The sequence below is a fragment of the Vanacampus margaritifer genome, chromosome 5 (genome assembly GCF_051991255.1).
Source record: "Vanacampus margaritifer isolate UIUO_Vmar chromosome 5, RoL_Vmar_1.0, whole genome shotgun sequence".
In the NCBI taxonomy this organism is placed as follows: Eukaryota; Metazoa; Chordata; class Actinopteri; order Syngnathiformes; family Syngnathidae; genus Vanacampus; species Vanacampus margaritifer.
Window position 1 is genome coordinate 17,283,824 of NC_135436.1, and position 25,010 is coordinate 17,308,833.

At 39.8% G+C, this 25,010-nt stretch overlaps 1 protein-coding gene across 9 annotated transcripts in view; it reads right to left on the reverse strand.

Moving 5' to 3' along the window:
• Positions 1-2,553: 2,553 nt before the first annotated feature.
• LOC144052706 (uncharacterized) overlaps positions 2,554-25,010 on the reverse strand; it is a 94,180-nt gene continuing 71,723 nt past the window's right edge. For 8 of the 9 annotated variants that reach the window (XM_077567000.1, XM_077566996.1, XM_077567001.1 and 5 more), the window contains 4 exons: positions 24,408-24,489; positions 13,305-13,381; positions 11,625-11,749; positions 2,554-4,165 (listed from right to left, as the gene is read on the reverse strand). In XM_077567000.1, coding sequence (XP_077423126.1) covers positions 3,989-4,165; positions 11,625-11,749; positions 13,305-13,381; positions 24,408-24,445 — 417 coding nt within the window. In that variant the 5' untranslated portion in view covers positions 24,446-24,489 and the 3' untranslated portion in view covers positions 2,554-3,988. Of the gene's footprint in view, positions 4,166-11,624; positions 11,750-13,123; positions 13,221-13,304; positions 13,382-24,407; positions 24,490-25,010 lie in introns of those variants that run through there. The other variant, XR_013294272.1, reaches the window with a different exon arrangement.

The window sequence follows — 25,010 nt, forward strand, 5'->3', positions numbered from 1 at the left end:
GACAAAATTAATCTACCTAGGTCCAGAAACTTTTTTTTTTTATTAACTAGTTTGTGACAGTCATCAGCATTTTTATCCATGATGTACATGTAAAATAAATGATATGATATATTTAAAACATTTTGGTGCAAATATGAACTTCAAGGGTGGTCAACCAGCAGTAAATACCTCCCCATGATTAAAAACCTTCCTTCACTACCTTATCATGTTGCCCTTTTATTGAAGCACTTTAAATGGAACAAAACCTCCCCCATCCTGTGTTCAATTGTGGTCCAGGCGGATCGACACTCTGCCGCACAGAGGAGGCAGTGAGTGGACAAAATCATTACCGTCCCTCCTCTCTGTGGGGACAACACGTCCATGCAGTCTCCCGGCTAGAGTGAGCTCGCAGGGAGTGAAAACCAAAAGGCTTCCCATGTGTGCCCGCAAGAAGGGAAATGAGTTTCTATACTTTCTTCTCTCCTGTCTCTCAATTCATCCCAAATGTAGAGAGAGAAGAAAAGAGAGGAGGCAAAGACCTTAGTCAGTGCGAAGGATGTCAACAACACACAATGCATACAGTGTGCGCGTGTCTTTTGTCCGTGGCCACAGGTCGTGTGGGACATCATGCTCCTCCTCCACATGCAGCCTTAATGATGTTTCCTGTGTGTGTGTGTGAGTGAAAGGAGGAAACACACTCAGAAAATGTCCATCAAAGTGACCTGCCCTCCGCCAAACGCGTCTTGTGCTTGATGACACTCGCTGTGTCGCTCACTTTCAGCCTGGGCAGTGTGCCCTCTTCCATCTTCTGTAGCTTGTTGGGAGAAAGACAGAAAACATTTGTCTTTTGCAAAATAAATGTTGCAATTGAGGAGCATAACATCTTAAAAATAAGACATTTTCTATTTGATGGGTGTTTTGAAAGCCGAGTACAGTAAAGTTTCCAGGATCCTTTATAAGTTGCAATAAAATCAAAGAAAGCCTTATTATCCAATTGGATAAATAGATAACGTTTGTACGGAAGCGTATTGCATTCACTTGGGGGAAAAAAAACTCTTGTTTTTCTGACAAATTTTTGGGGGAGCTTTGTTTTTTTTTGTGTATTTTTTTTAAATTTAATTTTCTGTTTTTCGGAATATTTTTTTCTGTATTACTGAATTTTTTTCCTGTCATTTAAAAAAAAATCTGAAAAACGGGGAAATATTCAGAAAAAGAAGAAAAATGACTCAGAAAAACTGAATAAAATCAGAAAAACAGGACAAATAAAATATATAAAAAAACAGAAAAGTGAGCGTGAGTATTTATTATTATTATTTTTTTTTAAATCTGACTCCAAGTGTTGCAGACTCACTAATGGCGGTCACTTTCTCGCATACCTCCAACGTACCTTCAACTAGCTATATGACTTATGCTCAGTTAAGGTAAGACATGTTCCGTAATTAGTAACACACACAGTATTGGTAATGTTTTATGCTTTTTATTTTTATTTTTACTGTATGCTATCATTCTAGGTATATCATTTTATGGAGCATGTGAGTATACAAACATGATTTTAGTAAGCTAAGAGTTAAGTTTTTACGGAAGTGTATTTTATTGCATGCTGGAAAGTGTCCATCATTAGTGAGTCTGTAACAAATGCACTTAGAGTTCAGTGTTAAAAATAAAGAGATTAAATAAAATAAAAAACTACTCAGAAAAACAGAAGCTGGTGCTCTGTTTCGGAATCTTTTTTTTTTAAAATATATTTGTCCCCTTGTTTTTCTGAATGTTTTTCCCTATTTTTCTCAGTAATTCCTCATCCTGTTTTTCTTTCATAAGGTCACCAGCGAAGTGTCTGTATATGTAAACAACAAACTCTCTCCACAATTACAGTGGGTTGACAAGAAGGAATCGTCAAGTCGGAATAAACACCATTTTGTTTACATCTTAAAAATGGGAGTCACCAAGCTTCTCTCACTAAATCAAGTGTGATTACAAACTAAAAATCATCTTGTGACAGTTTGTCAGAGATAAAAATGTTTCTGTAGGTCATATTTTTCTCGTAATACTACATGTGTTTCAAACCAATATGGGACATGGTCATAAACGCCGCTGACTGGCTTGTTTAATTACAAACATGCGACTTTTGAATGCTCCAACAATAACTCCAATAAAGTTCTGTACTGTATCATGTGCTTAAAAGAAGAGCGTTACAATTGGAGAAGAGGATCTCATTGCTATGGCAACCCTGCGTGTATATATATGTGTATATATATATATATATATATATATATATATATATATATATATATATACACACAGTATGTATATATATCCTTGTATATAATATTAATAACAATAATATCATTTAAAATAATCTTAAAATCTTAAATTAATGTAATTATAATATTTAGAATTATTAAATTAAATTAATGTTATTAATTACATAACATTTTTTAGATAAATAATTTTTAAATGTATTGATAAAAAAAATTAATATTCCAAAAATTTCAGTCTAAATATTTAGATAAAGAGTCACAAAAAGGTGATGAATTTTTTTTTTTTAATTTCCTTAAAAATGTCCAAAAAGGAAGAGGAAAAGCAGAAAAATGCCATAAAACTGTCAAAAGTGTCAGAAAATTGATTTGAGAAAAGGCAGGAAAAAAATGTTCAAAAAGTAACCATAAAATGTCAAAAAAGTAAAGAAGAAATCCCCCAAAATACAATAAAAGGTCCACAAAAATGTCAGAAATTGATTGCAGAAAAGGCAGGAAATAAATGTCAAAAAAAAACCCATAACGAGTCCAAAAAAGGAAGACAAAAGGCAGAAAATTACCATAATATGTCTATAAAACTGCAACAATGTCAACAAACTGACAGAAAGGCAGGACATCTAAAAATGTATGAAAAACCAAACATGAAAATTAAAAATGTATACAGTATAAAAAATATATTAAAAGGTAGAAGAAAATGAATCTCAAAGTGTTGGATGCTGCAAAATGTCCTGTTATGGTGCAGTTCTAATTAGCATGTGGGCCCTCAGAACATTGAGATGAACACTAACACACTGTTTCCTTCATCACAATGTTCGTATGTTTTGCGGCTCCAGATTTTGTTGTTGTGATTTATTTGGCCTAAAATGTCTGTTTCGACAGAAAAGATTACTGATCCCTGGTGTAGACTATTGCTCACTAGTGCTGTAAAAAAAAAAAACTGTTGGTTGTGAAATACTATTTTTTTTCTTACAATCCTTGACATAATATGACACTGTTACTTGTTAATCAGTCAGTTTGGGTTTGCATCTGTATGTTAGTGTGCACAGCGCATATGGACTTGTCCATGTCAACATCTGTTCCTTACTTTGAGGGGAATCCCAATGATGCAGTGTAACACTATCCGGTATATGAGTCTCATTCTCTTTGCGTGGTTCATTTAATAGGCCTGTAATACTCCACATATGTGCATATGTTGCTACGTGTAGCTTAGATGCCATGTGTCACACTTGAAAGCATTATATGTAGTTATTGCAAAGGTGCACACGCGTCATTTCGCACACTTGTACTTGGCTGCGGGGGTGCGAGGCTGTTTCCTGCCCGTGCCGAATATCCAGCCATGTGCTATGTGTGTGATCGTGTGCATGCCAGTCGAGCCGTACGGAGAAACGAACATCATTAGGGGCACCTTAGTGAGAGCAGGATTACAAGGTTATTAGATGGAAGTCACACGCAGACTGCTTTACATCCAGTGCTGTAAAACACATTCCAGTGGCGGCACACAAAAACACATGGCAAAATCAGCTCATATGTACAGATGCTTACATCATACACGCTCGCAGCTTACACGCACAAAACACACGAGGCAGACATACAATATGCACTGATGTCAATGTGAGGTTAAAGGTCAGGGATTGTCTCCGCAGTCAGACTGACCTTTTGGGCCTGCCAGGCTGAGTTAGATGGCAATGGGGGGAGGGCAGTCAATGAGAATTTACGTGCGTTCTCGTACATGTCAATTTTTCTCTTTAACCTCGTCAAGTGGTTGTGTTTCTCTCTGCCATCTGCTGCAGCTCTGTACGCGCTTGACACAGCTGTAGTGCCACCTGCTGTTTGCAAAGTTGTAGCTCATGATATAAGTCCTCTTCCAGTCTCCTCTCCTCCTCACAAGTGTCCTGCAGGTCCTCTCTCACTTCGCTCTCTTTCTCATCAAGCTGGACAGAGAAAGACTTGTCTAAGTTGTGTCACATATTGGACATGAACAGTCAAATGTCCTCTACAAAGTATGGTTCGTACATATTGTGTGAAACTGATGAAGGGCATTCGTTTCCGTTGAGACTATTTAGTGTAGATGACAAACATTTTACTCCAGTATTTCCCATGTACTTCAAATGAATGCCAGAAGAGTCTAATAAAGCAAAAGAGTTCCCAGCAATGTTTTTGTGCGTTTTGCTTCATTGTTCTTAGCTTTCATTTCCCTTTTCAAGGTTTCATTTTGTTTTCTGTTCAGGGTCTTTGTGGCTCAAATTTTTGTCTTTTCCTGCATCTTTCTTCCAGGTTATTCTCTTGGTACAAACACAATGGCACTGTGCCTTTATTGTAGGCATTCCATTGACGCAATGGAACATTTATTGCACAAATACGCATCACACCAGTGTATTTATAATAAGCCGAGAACGGATACACAACATGGGAACTCCTTACTCTAAACTCATTCAACTCCAGGTGCCCTATTTGTGTGCAAGTCTAGCGCAAAGCGAAGTCTAACTGTGCTGGGCAATAAATCGATTTAATTCGATTAATCGTTATTTTTAAAATCGAATTGTTATAAATTTGCTAAATCATGAAATAGAATTTTGTCTTCTGGATTATTAAAAACTGTTGTTCTACTTCAAAATGTTATATTGAGTTTTGCACAAATGGCAGAATGCTGAATGGGTGGTTTCAAAGACATGTTTACATTAGCTACCAACTACTTAATTGTGGCATTTAAGCATAAACTATGAATGGTACGCTTATGTTAAAGGATCTTTGTGCAGTTTGTCACTTTTTTTTACTATGGCGACTGCCACCTCTGGCCCAGAGCATAACTGCAGCATCCCAACTGTGGAAAGTTAGCACCTCATGCGTGCAGTGTCGTATGCTAACTAACATCGCAGGCTAATGCTAGCACAACGCCACGGAGACGCACATGACATCACTCTCCACCACTCCCCCCCTCCCCAAAGAAACTGTGGAGTGTGGGTGTCCGCACACTCTACTACAAAGGGAAGATAAAAGCTGATAGGTGCAGTCAGAGTAAAACAGTCAGGGCTCTTCGTATTCATCTGGGCATTGGTGGAGCATGCATGATGTAAAAAAAAACTTTAATATTACCTTTTTAAATGGCACAATGTACCTTTAAAACTAATTTAGAATTAGTATAAAATATTATTGTCTGAACATTTTGCACAAGAATTATCACCCAGCCCTAGAATGTTCTTTCTTTTGCATTTACCTCAACTTGTTACAGGTAGAAGGGGCTGCTTGTGCCATTGTGGGATGGAACGCAGCCAACTTCCGGCCAATCGAAGCGGCTCCCCTCATTCCCATTCAAATCAGCAACGACTGATTGTTTATCTTGTGAATTGTCAGCTGTAGCTCCGCCTCCTTGTGAGGCTGCTCTCTCTCCTCCTGCAATGCATTCTGGGCACGCTACTTTTCCAGGGCTGCAGTCAACTACACAACGATAAAAGCTTAACTGCAGTCGTCGGCGTGTCCACACATGAATGCCAGGCCGGCAGTGTGTAAAGCGTTATGGTCATTCAGCAAAAAGCAGCTGTCACACAGCTAAAAAGTGTGCCTCTAGGCTTTGTGGGAGCGTAAACAGGATATCACACAACAAAAACAACAAACAAGGCAGGACGGTGGTGTAACTTTTATAGCTGATTATAAAAATCACGAGTGACTGGCCTTGTTAAAATGCTTTGGAACAATAATCATTTATTTAATGGGTGACATTTGAAAGTCCCAGTCAAAAACATCCAAACTTTTACTGTGGATGTTTAGTCATTAGTGCATTTGTTCATCTGCATGTGCACATTTACTGTACGCATGCAAGTGTGGCAAAGACAACAGGAGCGGGTGTCAAAGGAGAGAGAAAACGACTAATTGGCGTGTGAGTATTTGCACGCGCATGTGCGTGTGTTATGCTTGCGGTTTTGTGACACCGTTTAAAAAGGCTCCGTTTGCGTGAGTCGCATCAAATGAGAAAACAACACTTCCTCTTTATGGGGAGAATGTGCGTGTGAGCAGCACGGTCGGGCTGCGTGTGTTTATATCCTCCCGCTCTCTCGCGTGCGTGCGTGTGTATGTACACAGCTGCTGGGTGTGTTTAAACTGGGTACCCCAGTGACCGCTTCCTGTTCCGCGGGTGTAGGTCAGGAAACCCAGATTGAACAATAACTTGACACAATAAATGGCCCCCCGGCAAACACTTTATATTCGATTCATGTCAGAGATAATAATAAAATAGGACTGTGCCAATGTTTGTATCTGACAACCGTGTTTAGTTTCCCGTTGATCACCTTGACTGAAATATTTGATGACAGAGTGGGGCTGTCTGTGGGGTGAAATGTGTTTGTGCAGCTGAATCAAGGTCATTTGGAAGTCAAGGGAGAGAAACACACGCTTTGCTATTTTATGCGCAAGCGCGCTAATTATGGGTCCGCGTCAAAACAACTCGCAGTGCTGCTCTGCTTTATTCTCACTCTCTATTTTGGTTCAATTTTAACTCATAGTGGTGATATGAAACCACCTCAATGATTCTTGGCAGTGAAAGAAAAGTGGCCAATCTGTTCAAATAATGGAAGGCAGATCTGTGGAGTCGAAAGCGGAAGAAAAGTCCTGCCTGTCCAGAGCCAGACACACAATTTACCCGCCCCCTCTAAACTCATACACACGAGAATCTCCTATTGTACTGACAATTAAAATGGATGGAAGCAAGAATTGTTTTCATACATTGGGAAGACACTACTGATAGGATGAAGTGTCTCTTGTGACTAGATAGACAGAAATAGACATTCAAAAACTCCCTGTCCAACATTAACCGTGGGCAGTATTTTATTTTGAAATGGCTTGGCTTGATGGGGCTTTAGGACCCAGATGCGGGAAGGCAGAGCGAGGAGGCCGAGGTGTAGTCCAAAGAAGGTTTTAATTTCTGATCAAAAAAGCTATCCTCAAAGTACAAAATAAATGGAACTAACAAAACATGAATCTATACATGGCAAAACACAACTTAGGCAAAACAAACAGCATGACAAGGTTCCTGACAAGGCAAAAAGGTCAGCGTGACGTGGCAAAAGACTTACGACAATGGCAGCAACATCTGCAACACAGACAGGGGGGAGACAGCCGACTAAATACACCAACACTAATGACATAACAAGACACACCTGGCTGAGGGCACTGATTGGATGACACACGAGGGTAATGGGGAAACAATCATGAATCAGGGTTGACACACACACCACACGAGGAAGGGCAAGTGACCAGAAACGAGAGGAGTCAATTTTCAAACTAAAACAGGAAATGACAAGACAAGGGGAACACACAAGGAAAACAGAAGCTAAACATGACCGGACTAAACAAGACTGAAAATAAACATGACACTATGTTACTCAAGTAAATAAATAAAAATACAATCATAAGAAAAACTTTTACTTTCAATACATAAGAACACTTACTGTCAGAAAATTAGGCCTATTGACAATCCCGAAATGACGTCACAAGTCAAAATGGCGGTCTTATGCTGCGTTTGAAGTCGGATCGATCCCACTCGGAGTGTCTCAGTTTCGCCCTTAAAGCGTTTGGGGCAAATGTTCCGATTCCAAATTGTTTGTTGTTCTGGTTAACGCCGTCATTTCAGATCACGTTGTGTCACGTGAACATATGTCTTGTATGCGTCATGGGGTAAATCTGTTTTCCCACTTTCCTCAAATGCAGCATTTTGCTCCTCAGCGAGGCGATGTTCTCCGCTTTATTGGACTTTGGATTGTTGTAATTTAATTTGTGAGGATTGTTTTGATTTGAAAATGTGATAAAAATGTTGTTTGGCTACCATAACAACATTCCTGGTTTGTATGATTGTCACAAGCAAAAGCAATACAATACGCCATGGGAAATGAAGGGCTGCATTGTGGAAATGCCCGGATGTTCGGAATTGTCAATAAGCACAGCAAAGTTAATGAAGGTTTTGGCAACAATTTGACCTTGCAAGTTGCAACGTATTATTTGTTTAATTTCTGTCTTTCACAATATTCCTACTGTGTGTCATAATTACGTTATATGATAGCTAGAAGTTTGTGGCCCATCTGGGCAACAGCTCTTCCATGAGACTATCAATATATTTTCCTGAAAATAAATTTTTTAAATCCATTCACATTCTATGCTTAAAAGACTGTGCACAGTAAATGACTTTCTTGAAACTAAATGAGGTTATAACAACTAAACAAAAATAAGAGATCAAAAGCACTGTGATGGGAGGAAGAATGTGCCATCTTGTCAATAGCAATATTTGCAACCAGACTCAAATAGCAATTGCCCCAGGAGTAAATAACCAATTCCCTCGCTTGATACGACTTCCATCTGTTTTTAAAACCATTACTGATCTGCACGAAATGCCTTAAGATACCCACATGAGACCATACAACATGCACATCCGTCTTCACTGCAACAAGCTTCAAGAAACGACTTCATGTGCATGATAATATTCACACATACGCCTATTTCTTGAGGATCCTCTCAGAAAAGTCAGTTTTGAACAAAATAATAGGAAAACCCAGCCAACTTTATGGTGGGGGAAAAAAAGAAGAAATTGAAGCTTAAAATAAAACAGCAGTCAGAGGAACAAAACCAAAACCACAGTTGGGGTTGAGATGAAGTTAAACCTTATCGATTCATTTACATGTCTGAAGAAAATGACATTATAGACACATCCGAGTCTACTTGAGATGAGTAGAATCGGAAAATGCTGCAAGTTCATGTCAGCATCAGTTAGTCAATTGCCTAAATTAGGTTCATATAGGAATTGGATATTGCATTGACATTTAAGTATAACAAAAAACAGTATCTACATTCTATTGCATCCAAGTCGGGGCAGACATATTATTCACTCCACTGGCTCTGGCTAATCACATCAGTCTACTCACTACACACACACACACTCACACACGCACGCACACAGACACGCACACAGACACGCACACGCGCGCACACACACACTTGTATTAAATTTATGCATGAATGCACTCATAACAGTTGCAATTTTGAGTCCTAAAGCTCATTTAAATGTGTTCCAGACTTGCTGAGAGATGTGGAAAGTGGCCGAAAAAAGGGCAGTTAAAAAGATTCTCTCAAGACCAGCCCAGGAGTCTAAATAGATGACACACTAAATGTGTTTTAGATATGATGGAAAGCTAATGGTGTGGTGTGCACATCTTCCCACATGGCATGACCAAAGGTAGATTGAGTAGCCTAAAATTGGCCAACAATTTTACTCAAGATAAAATAATAATAATAATATTGGAACATTAACCCTGGAGAACCCACGGGGTCAAATTTGGCCCCTATACATTCTGCTACTCAAATAACAAAGACTTTTTTTTTTTTACAAATTTAACTTCAAAAGTCCAGAGTGCCACTTCTGACCCCTGCATGGGGCCATCTAGTGGATGAATATTGCACTTACATGAGTCAGAGTGGTGGTGACAAGATGGCTAAAATGCAACAAATAAAACAAAAAAATTATATTGTTCAATGTAGCTGTGTATTTGATTGATTATTTTCTTAAATTCTAAATAGTTTACTGACAGTTTTTGTTATTCTGATTTTTCGAAATGATACCCCTAAATCCCAAAGGGTCAAATTTCGCCCTAATCCTAAATTATAGGGAATAAAGGGTTAAAATTGAAAAAACATATATTTTGGTGTTCAGTGAACTTATAGCAGTCATTTAATGTATAATTCATAATTTTCCAAAGAAGAAAAGGGTTCTTGGGTTCTCAAGGGTTAAATATTTGCAACCACTCATTAGGATACTTGCACGTTGGGACTCCTTGGACTTCAATTTTTTTCCGAAAATGGCACAATTACATTTGTATTTCGTGTTTTTTTTTGCCAGGCGTGATGTGTTCAAAATTTCACAAGTTTTCAAGCATGTTTAGACCACCAAAAGTGGAATAATTTTTTATGCCAAACAGCGCATCGCCATGGCAACAGCATTAAAAAAGCTCTTGAACAGCTTTCCTTGAAACACCCACAGTATCAAGACAATCAAGTAAAATCTCTAGGAGGAGTTCTTTGTGACCATAATAATGGGCCCAAAGTGGGGCCGAATTTGAAAGAAAATTCAAAATGGTAGCTCCAGGTCAACATTGTACATGAGAAACTGTTCTTGACATCACAATTTTTCTTTCTGTGTGACAAAAACTGAGACAGGGATTTGTGCGTATTTGTATGAACAGTTATAACATATACAGTAATTCCATTTTTTTTCATATTCAATATACAAAACAAAGTGTCAAGCCTGCAAGCATGCATGTGTTTGTGTTCGCATGTGTGTCTGTGCGTGTGCTTGACCCCTGAAGAGTGCGATCGTGCAAATTCAGCCCTCAGAAGGAGGTCTGGGGGGATTACAGGGAGGAATGATGGGAAAATCTGGGAGCACTCTCTCATTTGCTCACACGGCAGGCTGCTTTTAAGGGCAGGCAAGTGTGTGTGTGTGTGTGCGGCTGCCACCTCATCAAGAGGCACATTCTTTTTTATCTGCTTTATGCTGATTCAATCTTTGTGTGCGTCGAGACAAAGAGGGATGACTGCACGGAAAATGATGTTCACGTTTTAACCATAAAACCCAAAAAGCCAAATTTAAATAGCTTTAATTGGTTATGAATCAACTATTAACAAGAATCACTGCTGACATCATCTGACACCCCGTGACTCGTCTCAGAGGCTTGGAATTCAGAAGCGATGCAGACAAGAAAGATGATTAAGATTTGATTGATTGATTGATTGATTAAGGTCTCAACATCTTCCATTTAGCACATGACTTTTTATGTAATGTGTTACTTATTCCTTGGGCTCTAGTTTGACAGTGCACATGCGCTCGGATGTAAAAACTGGTGCATCTTGATCTTCGTGCTGGTGGAAACCTAATTTGGTGTGTTGTGGAATTTAGCAGACCACGCAACGCCATGCTAGGCTTTTTGGCAGAGCTAGTACATTTTGTTTAGAAGATTCAACTTTAGACCAGATGGAAACAGGTCTAAGTTGTGGCGCAGATGGTGTCAGTAACGTGAGTTTAGACGCCAGCAAATCTGTTTCTGTGTGCGCAATGTCAAAGGCGGTACATCTCTCACACGCTGATTTTAAAGAGAGCTGAGAGCAATTTTCAATTTCTCAATTTTCTGATTGTAAAACGGCAACCTTGCTCTGCAAGATTAATTTTTGCGGTATTTGTGAGTTCACAAACTCCCGAGAATACATCTTGTACCGAGCCTGTTCAGAGCGAGATTGTGTTTGGGGCGGGACATGCAGCTGTGACAAAACCAGGAAGCCAGCGTAGACGCCGGGGCAAACAAACAAACCTAACATGGACAAATGTACGCTTAATTCTGTTCTTGCAGAATTACTCACCATTTCCTTGTTGAATGTTGAACAGCGAGAAGCGCTTTGTGCATTTTTAGCTGGTATGATGTTCGTGCTTTCCCCACCCGCCTCTTCTTCGAGAACGAAGACGTTGTATTCATCCGTGGCCGTGACTGGTCAAAACAAACGTACAAACAATGTTGCATCATCCAATCAGCTCAAAGTATTGTACAGAATGTCCCGTCTTTCCCGAGCAAATCATCGAGAGGCAGACCCAGATTGATATTGTGGAGAACTTCCTTGAGTGAATCACAATGTCAATCTGGCTATTGCCAGGTTAGCAAAACGGCTTCTGGAGGGTGCAAAAAAATATCTTTACAATGACACGTGCAATGCAGCCTAACTAGTCAGAACACGGAATTCTGATTAATATTGTGTTTTTGGAATACGAATTAAGCAGCAAAATCCACTCATTTTTATCCATCTCAGGGGACGCCATTTTGACACTTTCTATCGACTGAAAATGACATCACAGTTACTCAGGTAACACGGCTCACATGATGAACAAACTCAGAAAACGGGTTGATAGCAAGTGGCAAAATGGCCGCCCCCTGAGATAGATAAAAACGGGTGGATTTTGCTTTATTCATATTCCTCAAACCCAATATTAATCAGAATGCCATGTTTAGACTAGTGGATGTTTTTGGTTGACTTTAACTTTAACAAACCAAAGTAAAATTCAGCATTACACAAAAATATCACATTTCCTATTTAACTATTAAAGAAAGTGTATGCATAGGTGCGCATATTGGTCAACTCATAAAAAGCAGTGTAGTTTTTACGACACAGTTTGGTTTTAGCAAATGAATGGACATTATGTGGGTTAGAGGTTTGAAGACGTTCAAATCTAATTGAAGCACTTGAAGAAGTGGGTTTATTAAGGCATGTTGATTATGCAGTTGTTTTGTACCCAAAGCCACATTATCCTTTCACAGTCTCTAATCTAGCGTTTGGTGAAAAGCACTGTACAGCTTTAAATGAGCTCAACTATAGGGGGGATGCCCCACAGCCTTTGTGCCATTACTCTTGAGTATGATCACATGTTGCTTTGTATAGATTGCCAGAGGGTGCGAGGGATCACGGACTGCTGAGCTGAGAAATAAATCAGTTTAATTGAACACATCAGTGGCTTAGAAAAAGAATAGCGGCAGACACCATGTGAACAAATACAACACCCCGCATCCCTCCGACGCCTGCAGGGAAAGATGAGAGAGAGCCTCTGTGTGGGTGCACACATGCGGGTGGATGTGTGTCTCCTCGCATACCGGCGTGGAGCTCTCTGCTTATTGACGTGCACGCATCTGTGCACAGTGGAGTGTGAGAAACATGACTCTCCGCCAACGAAAGAAGTGCTTCCATCTGTTGCGCACGCCTCACAGAGGACTCTCTTCTCACTGGCACTTCATAGAGGCCATGATCTCCTTCAGTGATCCAAGAGTAGATCTCAGCTGACTTTAACACCCCCGCCCCACCTCCTCCCGCTCCACCCTTCCGCTCCCATCTGTCTGCGAGGAAGGAGATGAAGAGGAGCGGTGAAGTAGAGGAAGCAGATGATTTGCAGGGAAATGACAGGGATCTAATTAGCTTGTAGGAAATTAGGAAGAAAAAAAAAACGATTGAGGGAAATAAGTCATTTGATACACAACAGAAGACAAAACAAATATATACCTGATCTGCTTTTCTCTGTACTCCCTTTCAGGTCCTCTTTCTGGTACAGCTGCTCCTCTCTCTGACGTGTCTGCTCCCTGGGGAGAAAAAGTGCGCAATATTGCTCAGTCTGAACTTTTTACTTTTCACCTGATTTTCATGTTCAGAAAAATCTAAATAAGGGTCTGCACCAATATAAATAATCTTAAGGCAAAACAATTCAGAAACTGAATGTTTAGGAAAGCTATGGTAAAAGGCGGCGGTGAAAAGAGAATACGGGGAGTCCTCGAGTTACGGCGGAGTTCCGTTTCTACCCTGGCGATGTAACACAAATTTCGACTTAAGTCGGATTTCACCATTCAAGCAGCACTAAGGAACTTTTCAACCTTAATTTAAAACTAGTTGAATTGGTACCTTTGCCATGGCCTGAGGGGCTCTGTATCATTTTTACTGGCACTAAGCAACTTTGAGGAGTATGATAGGAACACTGACACACAAAATGAATGTCAATGTTGCAAATGATTTGATGTGATCGATGAAACCTGTTATAATGTGTCTGAAAGGAAAAAATTAATACAAAACCCCCCAAAAAACTACAAATGTGCTAACTGCTTTATGGCATTTGTCACTTCCCCCTTTCCCCATTCGTTACAAAGACGGAAGTCAATTTGAATGTCAACTCACAATCACTGCTTTCCTGGCAGAAGCTCTAAAGCAACTGAAAGGTTTTGTCTGAGGAGACAAAAAAGAAAAATGAAAAAGGGAAGCTACCAGGCCGGGTAAAAGGCCAGCCAAAGATCAACATTGGCCCGGCTTTCACTTGCTGGTGTGAGCTAAAAAACGACGCAATTTGCTTGTCGTCATGGCAAATGCGGTCTTTCTTCAGGCATAACATTACCTCTTCTGTCCATAATCAACGTAAAATGGAAGTTCCTTAGTGTTGCTTTAAAGTCGATATTTACATCAAAATATTTTGTACAGTAATTAAAAAAACATGGACATTCATTGCTGACATATTTTTTACTATTTTTTGCAGACGTATTTTTTAAAAAAAGATACTAGTCATTTTGTTCTGTTTTTATTTTTTTTTTAATATACAGGCTTGACCTCCAAAAGTCTTGGTCTCGTTGTAGTTTCGACCTCCAAAATGTCTTGGTAGGGTCTCTGTAGCAACCTCCAAAAAGTCTTGGTCTTGTCTTGGTCTCGACCTCTAAAAAGTCTTGGTCTATCTCAGTCTTGACCTCCCCAAAAAGTCTTGGTAGGGTCTCGGTCTAAACCTCCAAAAGTCTTGGTCTTGTCTCGTTTTTGACCTCCAAAAAGTCTTGGTCTTGTTGCTGTCTCGACCTCTAAAAAGTCTTGGTCTGTCTCAGACTTGACTTCCCAAAAAAGTCTTGGTAGGGTCTCGGTCTAAACCTCCAAAAGTCTTGGTCTTGTCTTGTTTTTGACCTCCAAAAAGTCTTGGTCTTGTTACTGTCTCGACCTCTAAAAAGTCTTGGTCTGTCTCAGACTTGACTTCCCAAAAAAGTCTTGGTAGGGTCTCGGTCTAAACCTCCAAAAGTCTTGGTCTTGTCTCGTTTTTGACCTCCAAAAAGTCTTGCTCTTGTTGCTGTCTCGACCTCCAAAAAGTCTTGGTCTGTCTCAGACTTGACTTCCCAAAAAAGTCTTGGTAGGGTCTCGGTCTAAACCTCCAAAAGTCTTGGTCTTGTCTCGTTTTTGACCTCCAAAAAGTCTTGGTCTTGTTGCTGTCTCGACCTCTAAAAAGTCTTGGTCTGTCTCAGACTTGACTTCCCAAAAAAGTCTTGGTAGGGTCTCGGTCTAAACCTCCAAAAGTCTTGGTCTTGTCTCGTTTTTGACCTCCAAAAAGTCTTGGTCTTGTTGCTGTCTCAACCTCTAAAAAGTCTTGGTCTGTCTCAGACTTGACTTCCCAAAAAAGTCTTGGTAGGGTCTCGGTCTAAACCTCCAAAAGTCTTGGTCTTGTCTCGTTTTTGACCTCCAAAAAGTCTTGGTCTTGTTGCTGTCTCGACCTCTAAAAAGTCTTGGTCTGTCTCAGACTTGAATTCCCAAAAAAGTCTTGGTAGGGTCTCGGTCTAAACCTCCAAAAGTCTTGGTCTTGTCTCGTTTTTGACCTCCAAAAAGTCTTGCTCTTGTTGCTGTCTCGACCTCTAAAAAGTCTTGGTCTGTCTTAGACTTGACTTTCCAAAAAAGTCTTGGTAGGGTCTCGGTCTAAACCTCCAAAAGTCTTGGTCTTGTCTCGTTTTTGACCTCCAAAAAGTCTTGGTCTTGTTGCTGTCTCGACCTCTAAAAAGTCTTGGTTTGTCTCAGACTTGACTTCCCAAAAAAGTCTTGGTAGGGTTTCGGTCTAAACCTCCAAAAGTCTTGGTCTTGTCTCGTTTTTGACCTCCAAAAAGTCTTGGTCTTGTTGCTGTCTCAACCTCTAAAAAGTCTTGGTCTGTCTCAGACTTGACTTCCCAAAAAAGTCTTGGTAGGGTCTCGGTCTAAACCTCCAAAAGTCTTGGTCTTGTCTCGTTTTTGACCTCCAAAAAGTCTTGGTCTTGTTGCTGTCTCGACCTCTAAAAAGTCTTGGTCTGTCTCAGACTTGACTTCCCAAAAAAGTCTTGGTAGGGTCTCGGTCTAAACCTCCAAAAGTCTTGGTCTTGTCTCGTTTTTGACCTCCAAAAAGTCTTGGTCTGTCTCAGACTTGACTTCCCAAAAAAGTCTTGGTAGGGTCTCGGTCTAAACCTCCAAAAGTCTTGGTCTTGTCTCGTTTTTGACCTCCAAAAAGTCTTGGTCTTGTCTCAGTCTCGACCTCCAAAAAGTATTGGTCTTGTTTTGACCCCCAAAATGTCTTGGTCTTGTCTCAGTCTTGGCCTCCAAAAAGTCTTGGTCTTATCTCGATCTTGATAATCTCTAGTCTCTCTGTATTCTCTCTGTATAGTCTTGGTTGGTGTGGTCCTAACTACAACAGTAACATACACATTGTGTATCTATTAAAGTTGAGGTAGTGTTTTATTCTATTTTGTTTGTTTTTCAGTACTGACACTTGTATGCCAACTTCCACTACATATTCATTTTTGACTTGGCCTGAGGAGAAGTCATGTATCTTTCCGGCTGTGAATGGCAGGAAAACAATGTTCTGAATTCAGCAAGGGTCATTGAAAAATACTTCCTACATCTCAATGTGGGATATATCAAACTTCACTTTGAATCACCCCGCTGGGATCCACAAAAAAGTTGAAGAAATCATTCTGCACATGACAATAGTTCTTCTGTTTTTGCAATGAACATCTATGATGGATGAGTTCCGTGCAAAGCAATTTACGTGAGCGATTTTAAGATCCTCTTAGTGGTGAAAATGCAAAGTGAATGTTCTGCGTGCATGTGCGGGCCTGCGTTTTTCTTTCTTTTATGTGCAGCTGCTGCCTCGCTCTTGAGAAAGTAAATTGGAAATCAGTTTTAACTCAAACTCTGCGTGCCATGACAATATGTGGAGTAGAGAGACTTCAACCTTACCCTTTAACAATGTTCGCTTCCCCACTCTAATCCCCTCTCGGGCGACATGATCAGTTAATGTGTTTGTTGTGTGTGTGTGTGTGTGTGTGTGTGTGTGTGTGTGCGTGTGTGTGTGTGTGTGTGTTGCTGGCTGTCTAGCCCGATGACCTTGCAGCCACACGCAATGAAGATACGGAGTGAGAGCGCTTGCATGTCTGAGGTCACAAACACGCAGCCTGTTTTCGCGGTCCATCTTCGTCATACGTGCAGTGATTTGTACATTTTATTCGGTTGAACTAAACTGAAACGCGTCACTTCTTCCCAATCCATAAATCATAATAATAGTTGAGTTGTAGTCCTATATAATCCTGTTCGACAATTGGCCATCACAGAGATACACAGCTGCCTGGCACCAGCTATCTGTCTTCCTCTTCCTTGCTTTGTTCCTCATGTCACATTGGGATTCGATTTTGCATGTTTAAAAAAAAAAAAAAATACAGCATATATATATATTCCCTCCTGTCATATCACAACTACTGTTTATTTCAATTGGTCAAAGGTTCTACATATATAGGAGTATAGCCGACACATCTATAGCATCTCAAATGGGTACATTGCAAAAAATTTCCCATATGACCGCACCAGAAGTCACAGTTCCTTATGTATGTTTTTGATTGAGCAATGAGGGAAAAACACTTGGTTGCCTCAGTAACAAATGAAAACAAACACGAGTTTCCTGTTCCATGGTCTCATCTTCAGCAAACAGGACATGTCTTGGCAGTGACACGAACTGAGAAACTCAATACCCTTATGCGTTCCAATAACAATAAATTCTATTTGACTATCAAAATAAATGTCCTGAGAGATCATTAAAAAGGGGAAGACTCAATTATGAGAAAAAAAAGCGTTGAAAAGAAAATTCCAGGTAAATACTTGGTAGGTAAAGTAGCCCAAAATGTACTCAAGTATGCATATTATTAGAAGGATATGATTCAAGTAGTCCAGTCAACCCCCCAAAAAGTATTCAATAAAAACTACTCAAGTAGGCCTAATCCAGATGGATAATTTCAGATAATTTTTTAGAGCATTAACCTCAAATAGACAAAAATAAAATATATAATATATATTTTTTCAAATCACAGTACAAATTCAAAGTGGAGCTGAAATGTGGACATTTTCACACAGACACAGCGCATGACATACAGTGACTGTTCTTTTTCGTAGCCTTTATGGTAAACAGATTGACCTGCCAAGCTATGCTTCACATTAATGAGACATTCTGTTTGCGTGTAAGCGTGGCCGGAGAAGATTTGTGTGACTGCCTGGCTCTCTTTGATAGGTTTGGAGTAAACGTTGCCACTGGTTACGGTGAAACAGTCTGTGACAGAAGTCTCTCCGACAAACCAAAACAAACAGACCACACAAGCAATAATAGACAAAAATAGCAAGCAAAATGTAGCTCAATTTAACAGAGGAAAAGTAGCGAGCGCTTCTTATTGACAAAATATTCAGGCAAAAGTAAAAAAGTATGTTGCTTTAAAACTACTCTGACATGTCTCATTTATCCAAAAAGTTACTTAAGAAAATGATTGTGTAAAAAAAATAAATAAATAATCTGTCAGTCTCAAAGAGGAAATTTGATGGCTGTGCCGAATTTAACTTATCGCCGCAATAAATCTATACACGCGGTGGCACTCAAATTATAGCTTGCAGAAGGGTGCATACCTGCAACTGTCAGCTGGCTGTAAAAGCAGTTAATCAGCTGTTGTGCATGACATTCACACACAGGAATCAAACATTCATCTTCACACTGTCTTCGCTGCCGTAATCAGAGACGAGAAAGAAAATATCCATGTAATTAGATCCAGTAGAAGAATTTCTCATAAAAGTGAGACACACAGGTGTGCAGACTGTTGTTGACAAGTTGATATGGTACGAGGTAAAGTTGTAAGTAGAATTTTTTAATTGACAGACGCTAATGAGCCAATGATTTTTCAAATTCTAAACAATAACGTGAGCACTGTCACTAGAGCTAATACAACATATGCTTCTGGGTCGGTCCATCAATATTACAAACCGTCAAAGTTGTGTATTTCAGCCTCCCAAAAATATTGGAACAGCAACATCAATTCCTTTGTTTCCGACATTTGGGTTTCAGATCAAAAGAGACAAAAGAATTTCTCACTTTATTTCACGGTATTTACATTTAGATGTGTTAAACAACTCAAGACATGTGACACTCAGACACTCTTAAAACGATCCACTTTAAGTGAGCAAAATTATTGAAACATACATTATTAAATGAATTTAGAAGTGAATAACATTAAAATTTTGCAACCCTTACTTGCAATATTTGATTCAAGCCTGCTGCCCCATTAACTTCAGACTGTTGCATTCTTCGTTTGAAATGCTTTTTCAAGCCTTTACTGCAGCCTCTTTCAGTTTTAGTTTGTTTCTGGAAAATTCTCCCTTCAGTTTCCTCTACAGGAGCTAAAATGCATGCTCTATTGGGTTAATGTCTGGTGAATGACTTGGTCAGTGTGGGACCTTCCACTGTTTCCCCCTGATGAAGTTCTGTGTTGTTTTGGCAGAAACAAACAAAAGATGCTGTGTCCTGATTTATTTAACATTCTATGTTTTCAACATAGAACGATCTTCTCAAAACTAGGGATTTCAACCTGCCAACATTAAACTTGTAACTTTGTCAAATTTTCAGGTACATCTATGTATTATATACCATTTTAAAGGGAATTAAGGATAGAACCCGAATATATGAATTTCTCAATTTTGATTTTTTTGACACAGCCTTTTGCCAGTCGTCACATATTGTATGACGACAAGTAAAGATTTTGATTCTCTTATGGTGACAATTTGGACCAAAACTGGATTATTTGTAATTCCAATGCTGTATTTTCTTGGAGAAAAAAATATATATTCGTGGTCGACCAACATCCTGGAACAGATTAGAGTTCCACCAAAAATGTTTTTTTTTTTTTTGTGGGAGTGGCATGCTGGAGTGTATGACGAGCACGTTTGCCTAAGTCAAGAATCTTGACTGTGGTTTTTGTGTGAGGAGTTTGCATGGTATTCCAATTTCCCCCAACACATCACAGAACTTGTATATCAAGAAGGACTAAAAGCATTGCCAAAATGTATGTAAAAAATGATTTGCCATGTGAGTCTCCAGCTAAACCTGCAACCCGAACAGGATAAGCAGTAGCATAAAAATGCCTGCTCAGCTTTTGAAGGTAATATTACTTTAACCATGCAGTGCATTGGAAAAAAGTGATCGATCACATGAATAGATTGTAAAGTGTGTCACGCAACAGTCAGTCCCAATGGTACAAACTACACACTTAACGTCACACGTGGGCGCACATGGCCAAGCGTAAAGCAGACAGTCCTTATGAAAACAAGCTGTATCACATCTATCACTTCAATCCCGCTCTCTTGCTCTCTTGACCTTCACTCATTCATCATCTCCTCTTTCATCTCTCGTCTTGCTCTATCCACCCCACACACACACACACACACACACACACCTCTAATCCATCACTTCAGTCTGGTCTGCTCCTGTGTTGAATGATCCATGTCTTTCTTCACCTTCCGATGAAACAACGAGCTCATACTCTCCTGCCAATCGGACACAAATATAGGCCAGGAAGCTCCCTGACAAAAATGTCACCCAGGCCAGAGTTTGTAATGACACACTCATCTGTTGACTAATGCTTGAAAAAAAATATATCAGTAATATTTGCAGCCATCCATTACCTCTAAAAAACAGTTTTGCGGTGAGTTGCGTTAAAAGGTGATCATCAAATCATGCATGAGGCTTAAACGCACACTAGCTGCGCGCACGCCACAAATACAAAATTCAGGTGAATGGACAAAACAAATTAAGGAAAAGGATGCTCGTGTTCTTGCGTGTTAGAGAGCGAGGGAAGAGTAAGCACGGTATATGTGGTCACGACAAAACAAATTGCCCTTGAGTGGCTCGCTGGCACGCTGATCAGATTGCATGCAGGATCAGAGAGATTCCACAGCTGCTGCTCGCTGTCCTTAGACTGCCCCTCAAATATGTCTGCATGCGTTTCCAAGGCAATGGGCTGGCGCCACAAAAACACAACAGGTGGGGAACACTGATGTTTGATGGAGGTGGGAGTCAAAGGGTGGCCGGTTGTCGTGGCAACACATCCTACACACAAACAATCTGGCCCCTTTCATTTGGGGATCTTGACGGGGATTCAAAGGTTTTGGAGTCTGTGGGACTGATATGAGGAATTGTGTGGCTGCAAGGCTTCAATGAACTGATGGCTGGTAAACAGGCAACCAATCAGTATTGACTGGACAGTGAAAGCAGGGTGAGCCGATCAACTCAGTGATCCCATCTGGACTTCAGTCTAGACTTCGCATGACTGGCTGCCACACGTGGGTTAGATCAAGGAATTATTACATCCTCCGAGGAGTCGGATCTGCGTTTCATGGAGTGGCGGCGTATAAAGCCAAAGAAGACCTAATCAATACATTTTTGGGTCCAGATGCTCTCCCGCCCTCACACATCGCTTTAGTGGAGGTATTTATTATGTGTTAATGAATATCACCAACATGGAAGGAAGCACATCAAATGTTGACTGTGTTCATTTTCAAAAGAGTTACCGATCACATTTGTTTGTTTGTTGTTGTTTTTTGCATAAATGGCATACAGAATTGTACCACTGACCAAGGCTGTACTGGCACAAAAAAATCGGCCCTGGCAGTTTGACTGGCCCAGCCCAGCCTGGCTCTTATAGTTCTGCCATTGATGTTTATTGATGATGTTTTAGTTTGCTATCTATATTTATTATCTTCTAAATTGTGGGCCAGTTTCTTGTGGTAAAATGTAGGAAAATAATCATGAAAAAGCACTGCATCGACCCAAAAGAGGCCAGCCCACCGGGCATCTGTCCACTTTGCCAGATGGCCAGTCCAGCCCTGCCATTGACCCAAAATACTAGGGCTGGGTTTAAAAAAATCGAATAATTAATATCGAATCGATTTTCCTTTTCAAGGCCAATATTAATTCATAAAACCATGAATTGATTACTTTATACATCTCTTCTTTTTCCCCATAAATTCTTAAGAAAATAGAATTTTAAAAGTAGATTTTTTTTGTATCTTTAAATTTTTCTGAATCAGAATCCTTTTAATTTATATTTACAATTATTGAATTAGATTATGAAAATATTTTCATCTCAACCTTGCAATGTTTGCGTAACACTTAAGTGATTATAACACGTGTTACTTTCATTAATAAATAAAATCATTTGAACAGTTACTTTGAAATTTAATATTTGTGGCGTTTTTATCATGTCCTTGACATTTAAGAAGAATTGATGCGCCATAACTAATCGATATTGTATTGAATTGAATCAAATTTGAAGCGGGAAAAAATCAAAACCAGCCTTACAAAAGACACGTATCCTTAATAACTGCCTTCATGTGTGACATCACACAAGATCCTTCTTTACCTTCTATAAAGCCATCTTGATCTTTTCTGAGACCTGAGATTTTTTTCCCCCCTCAAAATCCACAAATCCAATATTATACACAGTGCTGTTATGTAGAGATTAGTTTGCAGAGCTGCCTGTCCTCACACTCACGTGCACATGCACTCCTTATCACGCAATTAAGTCTCAGACTTGAGTGCACCCACTCCTCCTTATCCTCCTCTACATACACCACAAGATGTAACACGGCCTTAAGGCTGATTCTCCCTATAGCATATGTCCATATGTCTGGGTGGGTTGCGTGCGGCTGCAATGGCTCCCCACCATCCTCTCAGTCTGAGACTCTGATCCCTGTCTTGGATGTACATGCATGCACATTCCACACACAGACACATACACACATCCAGTTCCACTTTACATTGCATTTGGATTCCATTTTCGAGAGTACATGGAAACAAGGAGAGCTACTCTGTCCAATCTGTTCTAATCCAAGATAGGAAAAAAAAACATTTAAATCAAACACTAACTGTATTTTGCAAGATGGTAAGTGGCTAAATCTAGAATTTATTAATATATAACTTTTATGAAAAACAAATAGTATAAGAAGTACAGACAACCTTTTCTCACAATCCACAATTTGTAGGGAGAGAAGAAGAAGGTGATGATGAACTTAAAGTGGGAGAGGGAGGAAACATTAGTGACCAAATGAGTGCTTCATCTGTTGTCAGTCAGGTCAAGGAGTCCTTTAATGCTTTGATAAGCAGATAGAGGTAACATTTTACATTTACTCCCCCAACACGTAGGGGGATGTTTGTGTGAGTGAGTATCTCCCACCGTGGCTCTTTGCCAGTGTCTGTGAGTGCGCTTTTGAAGTAGTTTACATTTGAATTATTATGAATGACAAAACAAGATTGAAAACAGTCTTTGTCACCTATAAATAAATAGTATGATTCACAATGTTGGATATACACTTTTTAAAAAAAAAAAAATTCATATCTGTATTTTTTTTTAAATATTCATGTATTAATGCATTTCAAAATGCTAGTCATCTATTTGATATGAAAATCCAAAAAGATTTAATAAAATACCCATTTGGATGATAAAACTTAGCTAATGTATTTACAAATAACAGTTGTGGCAAAAAGTGCTCTTTTTTTATGTGGAGTGAGGTTTTTTTTGTATACACAATGACAACATTTATAACTAAGGACGTTCGATACCACTTCTTTCAATCCAATACCAATAAGAGTACTTAATTCTTGTCACCAATACCGATACTAAGTATTGATACTTCTCATACTTTTGATACATAAAATAATAATTAAAAAATGACAGATAATTTTAAAGAAAGACCTATATTTCCCAATACTGTATAGTCCTGTGTATATGGTTGTTAAAATTGCATTAAATTAATGGCAATTTATATTCTTCTAATTTCTATTTCTTGATTATAAAATGGCCACAAGAGGGCGGCCGATACTGGTATCTGTCACCATTGCAAGTAATGATACCTTGAGGTACCGGTAAGGCCTGTATCAGCCTGATACCGATATTGGGTATTGGTATCCGGGTATCTCTATATATTGTACTCTTAAGTTTACATGAATTGCCACCATCTTTACCAGATAAAAATGCACGAAACTCCTCTCGCGGTTCAAATTCCACAAGGAAACGGTGAGAAATTCTGCGAGAACATAATTAATTGCAGCATCCATTCGTTTGTTAGGTTAGTTTGTTTCCGCCCGCCATCGGCGCTTATTGGTTTCATCCTGCCTAAACAACGCCTCATTGGTCCGATCGAAAAACGATCGGCTGCAAACGTATCAGCGGGAGCGGTACAAGATGGATTCTCCGGAATCCATGTATATTCCCCCCATCAAGTTTAGTTTAAACCCTCAGTGAGACCGTTCTTTGAGGGCTTCAAGGCGGTACTTGAGAAATGCCATACGTACTTCCTGGTTCGGGTGGGGCAAGTGAGGCAGTGCGAAACGTTTGATTGGTTGAGGAAATGTGAACAGAGGTATGACCTGCTCTTCACCCGGCGCATTCCGCATACCGCAATCCACCTGTGCTACCAACTGCGTAAGTGTGCATGTTTTTTCATGTGCATGGCAGAGTGTGTGCGTTATCACATTCTGTACACACTTACATCAGCTGCCTAGTTAGATGCGCTTTCTCGTCTCCCATCTTCTGAAACTCCACACTGGAATGCTCCAACTCGTCTCTCGGCACTGTTATCAAACACACACACAGTATAAGTTACACTGGCTCCAAACCAAACTTGTCACCAGAGGCTGTTAAGCCACATGATTTACAGAGTGACAGAGGAGCTTGAAAAAAAAAAAGAAGAGGCTGACAGGTACAGCAAGCAGGGCTTTTCACAGGGCATTGTTACTTCACACTTGTGCAAAGGGAAAGCCGACACCAAAAGAAACTGTTTGCAATGGAGGCATGAGGTCAGCAGGCAAAGTTAAACATGAAGCACAATAGACAAGACTGCGGTTTCAACCGGGAATATGAAAGCACACCAAACAAAAGGTGTGGAAGAGGAGTGAAGGAAATCAGCAGGGTGGAAGACGCTGGAGCAGAACTTGCTGAAAGGGAGAGAAGCAGCTCGCGGAAAGAGTGGAGAATCCAGGCAACGGTGGGGGGAGTGAATGGAAGCCATGAAACACAACACCAAAGTCTGACAGGCTTTATTGTGTAGCCGCTGTGCTGCTACCGTTTCCTCCTGCCGCTGACGTCCCAATTT